This window comes from Puntigrus tetrazona, chromosome 19 (assembly GCF_018831695.1).
Source record: "Puntigrus tetrazona isolate hp1 chromosome 19, ASM1883169v1, whole genome shotgun sequence".
NCBI lineage: Eukaryota > Metazoa > Chordata > Actinopteri > Cypriniformes > Cyprinidae > Puntigrus > Puntigrus tetrazona.
Window position 1 is genome coordinate 3,359,384 of NC_056717.1, and position 9,817 is coordinate 3,369,200.

Sequence of the window (9,817 nt, forward strand, 5' to 3'; positions counted from 1 at the left end):
ATAAGTACAGAGAACATTGTTATAAATTGTAGCAACACCTCCCCCTTTACCTTTTAAACGTGGCTCATTTTTATAGCAGTAATTTTGGGGGGTAGATTCATTTAAAGTAATGAGTTCATCTGGTTTTAGTCAGGTTTCTGTCAAACAGTGCAAATCTAGGTTCTGATCTTTGATCAAATCATTTATATAAAGTTATACCAATGTCAGTTATTCCAACGTTTGGTTGACTCCACGCAGGGTTATAGCAACTGTTTGTGTGGCTAAGGTAGTTGCTGAACAGGACCCACAAGCTAATGCATCTGCGAAGTTTAATGGTAATAAAAACACATGGATTATGTTACTACTCAGCAAGTTGAGCATGTGGGGGAAGAGGGTATAAATTTTCCATCTTTTGAGGGTTTAGATGAGATCTGGATGTTGGGTGTACTAATCTGATATCCAAAAGAGGAATCTCATGAGTCGAAAGTATCGTCGTATTCCCCCTTCCCAATATGAGGTAGTGAGAGCCCATATTAAATAATTAGGGAAAGTATTAGCCCCTATTTGTCTCAGATTGTATTAGTACAAAAAAGGATGGTGGACTTTGTGTGTGGATTATCGGCAGTTAAATTAAAAAACTAGAAAAGATGCTTTTCCCCTGCCTCGCATTGAAGAATCTTTGGATGGCTTTTTTCAGCGCCTCATGGAGCGCATGTTTAGAGACTGTTGATACCAATCAGTTTTGTTGTACTTGGATGATTTAATTGTCTTCTCTTCTTCTGTTCAACAACTTTAGAAAGGTTGGAGATGTTTTCCCGTCTTCAAAAGGTTAAAATGTCTAAGTGAAGGTTAAACTGTCTCTTTTTTTTTTTTTTTCTCCCCAGAGCCAGGTTCGGTATCTCAGACATGTTGTTTCAACAGAAGGGGTTACTACAGACCCAGATAAGGTGGCAGCAGTACGAGACTGGAGAACTCCAGGTAATTTGGCAGAGTTAAGATCGTTTCTTGGGTTTGCTAGTTATTACCGTAGGTTTATTGCAGGTTTTGCATAGATGGCAGCACCACTGCATCGGGTGGTGGCACAAATAAATGTAGCAGGAAAAAGAGGCAAGACCCCATGAAAGCTTCTTGCTTCATCTTTGGAATGCAGAATGTGGTGGTTTCTTTTTTCCATTTAAAACAAGCTCTGATTTCAGCTCCAGTTTTGGCATATGCTGACTTCCAGAAGCCGTTTGTTTTAGAAATAGATGCTAGCCATACAGGCCTGGGAGCAGTGTTGTCACAAGAGAATGAGGGCACGTTGCATCCAGTTGCTTTTGTTAGTAGGGTACTAAATATGCAGAAGTACAGCTCTATGAAGCTCCTACGTGGGCAGTCTCAGAAAAGTTCAGGGAATATTTGTTGGGTTGCACAGTGTATACTGACAATAATCCCTTACGATATTTGGATACAGCCAAACTTGTTGCAGTGGAGCAGAGGTGGGGGATGCCCACCTTTGACTGCATTTAATTTGACTTTGAGGTACCGCCCAGGGTCTCGTAATGGGAATGCAGACGCATTGTCCCGTCAGTATATAGAACTGCAGTTAGCAGAAGCCAAGGGTGGAAGTATTGTGGAGGGTCTACCTTACTGTGTACAGTCTATCGTTACTTTTTCAGGGGTAGATCTGGCATTACTGCAGAAACAGGATGCAGTTATTGGGCCTTTTTTGGTTTATTGGAAGCAAGATAAATTTCCAGGCCTGAAGGATCGAGTTGACTTTGGGGTAGGTACTAAAGAGCTTGTTTGTTAGGGGGAGAGGCTTAAGGAAAAGGATGCTGTATTGTATTGCTGTAAGGATGCTCCTTACATAAATGCTGCTCCAGACGGAGGTAAGGAGATCCTTCAGTTGTTTATTATGCCTCAGTGTTTGCAGCGGAATGTGCTTGTCTCCATGACAACCATGGACACCAAGTGGTGTCGGGAGTGTGGAAGGTGCATTCTGGCTAAGGCCGTTCAACCTAAGGTTAAGCCTTTTATTAGTAGCATTCAGGCTAGTCGTCCACATGAGGTAGTGGCGATAGATTTTACTGTGCTGGAGCCAGCTTCGGATTGGTAGAGAAAATGTATTTATATTAACAGATGTTTTCTCTAAGTATACTCAAGCTATCCCTACAAAGGACCAATGAACGAGTACAGTAGCAGAGGTACTGGTGAAACTTTGGTTTAATTTGTTTGGTCCACCTAATAGGATTCATTCAGATCAGGGGAGAAGTTTTGAGAGTAGTCTGATAAAGCAACTCTGTAACCTTTTATAATGTACAGAAAAGTCGCACGGCACCATACCATCCACAAAGTAATGGTCAATGTGAACGGTTTAACCGTTCACTACATGATCTACTGCGCATTCTATCTGCTGACCAAAAGAGATATTGGCCACGGTTCCTTTCCCAGCTAGTTTACTCGCATAATACAACAGTTCATCAGTCAACTGGTATTATTTGATGTTTGGATGAGAGCCTCGTTTACCTATTGATTTTTTTTTGTTGGGTGTTGAGGCAGGGGAGGAAGAAGAGAGAAGAATGGGTGAAAGAGTATCAGGAGTTATTGAAGGAGTCTTATGATTATGTGAGGTGGCGGTTGGAATCTAGAAAGCAACTTAGAGATCAGATTTGTGAGTCTAAAGTTACGGATACAGGTATTGAGAAGGGAGCTCTAGTTTATACCCGTAATCGTGCAGTGAAAGGTCGTAATAAGATTCAGGATATGTGGGACTCTACCTTGTACAACAGCCTAAGGAGTGGGGGGGTTCCCAGTGAATCAGGATGGCCCAGTACGACAGGTACATCGAGTTGAGCTTAGAGGTGTGCTGATGGCCATATGTGGAGTTGGTACCGGGGGCTGATGTACAGGGCAACTTACGGCTTATGGGCAAGGGGTCTGTATATACCATTAAAAGGGTAGGAGTTATTTTATGTTTTAATAGATGGCTGTTAACTTTAAATAAAGGCATTGTATTATGTGTTTGAGCTCTACGGAGCCCACTTGTTGCTCTTTTTTTGGTTTGAATGTTTGTTTTTGTTTTCTTTTTTTAGTCCGCCCGGTTATTTAAACTGGTAATAGGCCAGATTAATTTGGAACGGCCTTTTGGACAGACTAGTTTCTTTTTTGTATTTTGTTTGTCTCCCCCATTGCTTATTCCAAGGAGGACACTATATGTCTTTGTTGATGTAGAGTTGAGCTAGGTTTTAAGTGTTATTTACAGTTAATGAATTGTGTGAATCACAAGGTCTTCTTTCCTTTTTAGAAATTCATTTGATGGGTTTGTGATTTTTCGTGTTTGGCATGGTTTGATGCTCAACTCTTGCTGGATAAACTTGAGTGTCCACCTTTTGTGAAGCCATCAGTAAATCTTGGGGATTTATCCACACGAACCGGATTCAGTGATGTTTATCTGAAGGGGTGACCTCTGTTACATACGTTTTAATGAATGTTGCAACGTTTGATGTTTGTCTGTTCAAGCTTCAATTGTACACACATTTTCACACGTAAGTATATTACAGCAGTGTGGGTTTAATGTATTAAAATTTTGCCTTTCCGCAAAAAATTGTCTCTGAGAAACTCAAGTAAATGCAAGTGTTGCAACCGTCCCCAGTCTCTCCTAATTGCCTGTAGTGTGAGCTGTAGTGTTATTTAAAATTACATTAACTCTAATGTTAATTACTTTTAAATGTCCCATATTGCAAATTCATTACAAATGTATAATTACACAATATTTCAAAGACAACAGAATTATGAAGTTACATACTAAGATGTACTCTATATGGGTAAAAAACTATAATACATTTCAGTTTAATGCAGCCATGACGTTTGGTCTGTATTTAGTATATAATACTTCCTTTTAAAAGTCTGCCGAAGTGCACTTCTTTTTCACAAGGGTTAGTATGCAGCAGCCAAGTATTCTACTTCATAGCTCTAGCACATTTGTAAATCCATCAGTCCTGTACATCAGAAATACCAAGTGACATTTCCTCTCGCACGGTAACAAAATACCAACCTTCACGCGTTTTCTGGCAGCCAGAAGCACACTAGAAATATGTTCACCACACGAGGGAGCAGAATGCATGAAGAACTCCTGCTTGTTAGTACTTTGTATTTATTTGTGCAAATGCTGCAGAGGTCTTAAGAAACAGAGGATCGATTTCAGCATTCATAAATAACATTCAGTTTGCATATTAAGTCGAAACCTGGATAACAATACAACACCCACATTCCCATTCGAACACTAAGTGTCCACGCATAGCACACGAGTCCAACGATGAAGAACTAAAACATTACAGTATTGCTGCATCGAGAGTTAGTGCATTAAGACTGTTCCTTTACTAATTACTGATAGACAGCAGTGGGGCAGGACTGCGGTGTGAAGAGGTTTAGAGAGAAACACTCCGAACTTTTCAACTAGAGCTTCAACACTGTGATCAGGGAACTTCATCTCATTCACATTAGCAGGTACTTGTGCACACTTAATACCATGTTCAAACACAATACGTTACAAAATCATGCTGAAGTCCTTTGGGAAAATAATGAATTACTGGTGAGAAGATTCTTGTACATCATGATGATCGAGGCTGCATGATAATGGCGAAATGGTTGATCGCGATCATTTCACTCAAAAACAAACTTGTTTTTTTTACATTTCATTAGAATTATTGCACCTTCATTAAAGAGAATGTCAACTCGCAGATTTAGTTGCTGCAAACAGCACAATCACATAAAAACAGATTGCTAAATTCTTGTTTTTAGCTCAAAAGCGCTTTTTACTTAACATAGAAGTGGTTGTGAATGGTTGCCAAGTTGGGAAGATTAGTGTTGCGCATTATTTTCGATGAAAAGTAGGTAAAATGTGTAAAAAGTAGCTAGTAGCTGTGTTTCCATTACCTTACAAATTGTGCAAACTGAACAAAATGAAAAATGTCAGTTTCTCAAAAACTCCCCCCATCGCAAAAAAAGTTCATGCTCATATGAGGTGGCTTTTTAGGCAACTCAAAAAAAAAAAAGCATTTCGCAAAGCTCCAACAGTTTTTTGCATTTACAGGTCACATGATCATCCTTTGATGTGCTATGTGGCCGTTCTGAAGTATAAAGGGCTTTCCTTGCCTCTAATGCTTGAATAACCCATTACTTACACTGCAGACGTTTCTGTCGTATTACGGCTCCGACACTGGAGCTGATCGCAGACACTTTAATCAAGTACCGTGTTTATATCGTATTGCAGAAGCATCCCAGAAGAGGCTCGGATCTATGATGCTTAGCTGAAGATAACTCCTCTGTGTCTCCTCCTGAAAACAGCGACCAGTGCAGTGGCTACGATATACATAAACCTATCAACATCCTTATCGCAAGAGGTGAAATCATGTTTTTAGTCACTTAACACTGGTTAATGGAAACATGGGGTTAATGGGATTTTGAACTCTTGACATATGGCAACTAGTGGAGTGTTGATTACAAATGTACGGTTAATCAAATGACAAATAAATAAAAAAATGTGCAGAGTGTTGCAGACTTTACAAATGCTTAAATTCGAGAGGGGCAGAAACCGTGATAATGATTGGAATAAATCGTGCAGCCCTATGACGAGTGAAGAATGATCGTGAGCTATAGTCTCCAGGCATGCTCTTATTTTTTGCATAAAGACAATTGGTCCTTTGCTTACTGAAGCATGACCAATGAGACCTAAAAGAGGCCAGAGAAATGGATCCCAGAGTTTATGTCCACATCGAGGACGACAGTGTTCTTGTTCCATTATTGCTGTTCTGATGAAGCTCATTTTGGAACTCGCTCTTAAGACTGACAATTGCTCTGCAGTTCACTCTGAGACCTTTGTGCTTGTTTAAACTGAAACACTGCCGAGTTTTCCAGTCATCGATCTGTTAACGGAAGTCCTTACTTCATATTTGCTCTCCAGGTTGCAGAGGTGATGGTATTCCTCTACGGATGAATAACAGCCACCGGTTTCCTAAACCTGGACATCTTTCTGCAAGTATCATACCTGTTTTTTTTTTTTAAATCAATCAATCTCATGAAGACAAATTCAAATAATCAGAGAAATGTATTGATGTGCTCCATCACAGGACCGACTGCTCAGCGCAGAGAACTGAATTTTGGGTCTCTGTTCTTGGAGTCTTTCCGTCTTGAACTGTGGCTGTGATGGGGTCTTGGGGAGGAGTTGGAGGTCTTGTGGGTGTGATGAGTGGTTTGTTTCGCCTTGGACCTGTGGTGCGAGTGATGTTTGTGAGGTGTGTTGGTCGACTGGCGTCCTCCAGCGGCCTTGGGCAGCTCCGGAGCAGGTGACGGGACGATCTCTGGAAGAGTCTCCAAGACGGCCGGCACGGCTTGAGGTTTGGCCTGCGGACAGGAGCTTGTGAGGAGAGGAGATCGAGAGGCCGTTTCCAGCAGACCTTTGGTTCCCTGTGTGCACTATAGAGGAAGACGGGAAAGATGGACGGAGGGTTATGACGGACGTGATGAACCGAGGTAAGGGAATGGGTGTGGCAAAGACAAAAGAGAAAGCAGATTACTGTTAGAAAGAGAAGCAAAATATTTTGAGGTGGTTTAAAAAAAGAAAAGCTTATATAGCTGAGCAGTAAAGCCGCAGCCAATCAGATATCAGCGTCACTGATGACTCATGCAGATGATGATTCTTCTTCTGATATGTAGAACTAAATATGACTGAATGAGTCATAGTGAAGTGCTCGTGTAATTTCTGCCAGGAGGGAACAATAGAAAGTAACGGCAGCAAAATTGTGAGACTTCTAGGTAAGGAGTCAAATCAGAACAGATTAGACATACTTTCTTAAAGGGTTTTTCACTGAAAAATCTAAATGATATGGTCATGTACTCACTCTCATGTTGTTTAAAACATCTTTTTTACCTCCCATACACTAAAGATGTTTAGCAAGTACTTCAAGCTGCTCTAAGTAGATGTCTCACCAAAAAAGGAGGGGTTGCCAGATTGGGCAGTTTTAGGTTTGATTGTGTGAGTTGATAAAGTAAAAATAAAGGAATTATTTCATCAAGATAAGAAGAAATTAGTGGTCCTCTCCAAGCTTTATCTGACTACATTACTGGGCAACAGAATGTTCCGTTACGTCCAATTTGAAAAACAAAAATAGTATTATGACAGTATTATGACAAACCGAAGATGCATATTGTAATAATAATAATACATGTGAATAATGTACTTTTTTCCCTTGCTCTCAAGGACCGTATACATGCCAAACAAGAGCTTGGACATTCTGCTTAACATCTCCCTTTTTTTTTTTTTATCCACAGGAGGATTTCGAACAACATGAGGGCATAAAATGTTTGGATGAATCTCCCTTTAAGATTCTGGTCCATGGCATACAGCTTAACCAGACTGACTAAACCAAAGTCCAAAACACATACACACAAACAAAACATGAAATAGTGGTCAGAATGGGAGGAGGAGGAGCAGTGCCGATGCTGTAAAACATCAGCACTATTAGCTCTGGCAGCAGCATGCAGGCCCAAGGCGTCGCCACCTACAGGAATCTATCAGTGTACCCCAAACACCTTCCTGAGTCTTACCAACCTCCCCACAATCCCCTACTTCTGCCCACTGAACCATCAGCCGGCACAAGACAGGGCGAAATCCAGGCAATCTTTCTCCTAAACACACATGCACACACAGAGGACACGGGTTAATGCTCTAAGACCGGTAAGTGGAACAACACTAATGTGCACCAAGAACATGCAACTTCCTACCTACATACTGAAAAGAAACGCATGCAGGACAGGAATTCTGTGGTTTAGATTGGAAAAAATATTTATTTAACATTTAAAATGCATTTTTAATATATACAAGCACAAATACGTTCAAAAAGTACTAAATTGTAAAAAAAAAAAAAAAAAAAAAAAAACAGGGATTTAAACCCATGCATTCATAACACACAAAATCCCATAGGGAAATAATACATTACATGCACAGACACGTCAATGTGAGTATTGAGCCCTACACTGTGCAGAGATGCTTTAGCACCTTAATAACGTTACCTGTATTTTTTTTTTTTTCCATAGTTTAGAAGTCATTTACCATAGCTTTATTTTGGACTTCACTAAAAGTAATGTACATAAACACTTAGAGCTGTTAGCGGTTGCTTAGTTTGTTCACTGATAAGAGGCACTTTTGTTTTGGTGACAAATTGAACATCTGAGCATAAACCAAAAATTTTTTTATAAAAAAAGTTGCTTGTTTGCTTGAACCCAACAATCGGCATTACACAAACAAACAAACGGCTTGAGCTGTTGTTACATGCGCAGAGTGCACTAAAAACAAACATTAATATAAAAAAAATAAACATTTGTGAGCGGTGTCTACTTATCCCCAGATGTTTTTCGAGAGCACCACTGTGTGTCGTAACCTCAAGTCTTTGAACCATCGGAGAGCTTCAAAAATAAACATCACCTGAAACTACAGCGTCTTTCCTGCTCACAAAACTGTGAATTCTAACTAGTGTCACAGGAAGCCAGAAGTTTCATTTCCTTATTAAAAGATGATGCACGGTTGTGCAATGTAACACTGCAAGTACAGCCACTGACCTACAGCTGAGCCAAACCATAGAGAATGAGCACATTCTTTCGACCCGAAGCAAACAACACAAATCCCATATACACACACGTATGTACGTATATACGAGACCACAGCTGTAACGGCTCTCCTCAAAACTTAACAAATCAGACAGCCCCGCGAGCCGAACGCCGTCTCACATCTAAATGAAGGGTGCGACCGATGCCAAAATGCATCAAACGGCAAGAGAACAACATGCTGGCTTTGGATCAGACACGGGAGGTCAGGCTGTCGAGTGGCTCTGAATGGAGATGGCAGGTTGCTGTAGGGTTACGACCGGGGGTGGAGGAGGAGGAGGTCGGCCTGAGGCCACTGCTCTTCCTACCATGTTTATGTCGTTTTTAGCAGCCGGGAGCTCGACTTCCACGGGACTGGTCTGGACGGAGTCATCGGAGGGCACAAAGCCTCGCCTGTCGATCAAGCTGACAAGACAAGAGAGGACGCACAGGATTACAACAAAGACACGCTGATGAACAGAGGCCTCGGACACAATCATCCACACACGTCTCACCTGGGGGGCATGGGCCCACAGAGCACAGAGCAGCAGTTTTTCAGAATGCTGTTATAACTGTAAGGATTTCCAACATCCTCGTTTCCACTTTTCCCTGACCACGAGCCTTTAATCTGTAACAGACACAAAGATACACATACAACCAGAGAAACAGTCAGGTCTACATAATAATGTCAGTAATACAAAATAATTGTGTATTTCCTATGGTGGCCGTGCGACTTTACAAGTGCAGTTTAAGAAAACATGATGCAAATACACACGTCATGACCAAATACTTGCCATTTGTTTGCGGCACGTTTCTGTATTAGCTTATTTTTCCTGAATTTTTTTTTTTTTTGGTATAGGTTTAAATTGTATTACTTAACACTGCTGTTAATGACATTAATAAAAACACATTTCAACTACATAATCATCTTAAATGGTGCAGAAGTAGTTCTTGCATCTAATACAATTAAGTTATGAGAGGAACACACTTACATCCTCATTGGTAGTAAGATTTGCCGCCACCAGGTACGTATGGAAGCCTGAGAGGCCCAAAATGGACCAAACTGAAAAGAAGCAAACCACTAACTCAAGAGCAGTGAAGAAAGTAAAGGAAAAACTTCAGAATCCGCATTAATATAATGAATATTAATAACACAGTACAGGAATATCCTTGGTTAAACAGAAGTTCATCAACAGCATCATTTCGACTTTGGTAC

The 9,817-nt window shown here is 40.7% G+C and overlaps 1 protein-coding gene and 1 long non-coding RNA gene across 4 annotated transcripts in view; one reads left to right on the plus strand and one right to left on the minus strand.

Annotated features, from left to right (window-relative positions):
- Window positions 1-4,097: 4,097 nt before the first annotated feature.
- The window catches only part of zdhhc18b (zinc finger DHHC-type palmitoyltransferase 18b), a 16,447-nt gene continuing 10,727 nt past the window's right edge, over window positions 4,098-9,817 (minus strand). Inside the window, exons 6-10 of one of the 3 annotated variants that reach the window (XM_043218439.1) lie at window positions 9,594-9,696; window positions 9,117-9,229; window positions 8,919-9,027; window positions 6,679-6,687; window positions 4,098-6,435 (exon numbers count right to left, since the gene is read on the minus strand). In XM_043218439.1, coding sequence (XP_043074374.1) covers window positions 6,100-6,435; window positions 6,679-6,687; window positions 8,919-9,027; window positions 9,117-9,229; window positions 9,594-9,696 — 670 coding nt within the window. In that variant the 3' untranslated portion in view covers window positions 4,098-6,099. The remainder of the gene's footprint in view (window positions 6,436-6,678; window positions 6,688-8,918; window positions 9,028-9,116; window positions 9,230-9,593; window positions 9,697-9,817) is intronic. The other 2 variants (XM_043218438.1, XM_043218437.1) reach the window with 2 other exon arrangements.
- LOC122324184 lies at window positions 6,355-7,920 on the plus strand. The gene is made up of 2 exons (XR_006247111.1): window positions 6,355-6,492; window positions 7,291-7,920. It is a non-coding gene; the product is annotated as an uncharacterized LOC122324184 (long non-coding RNA).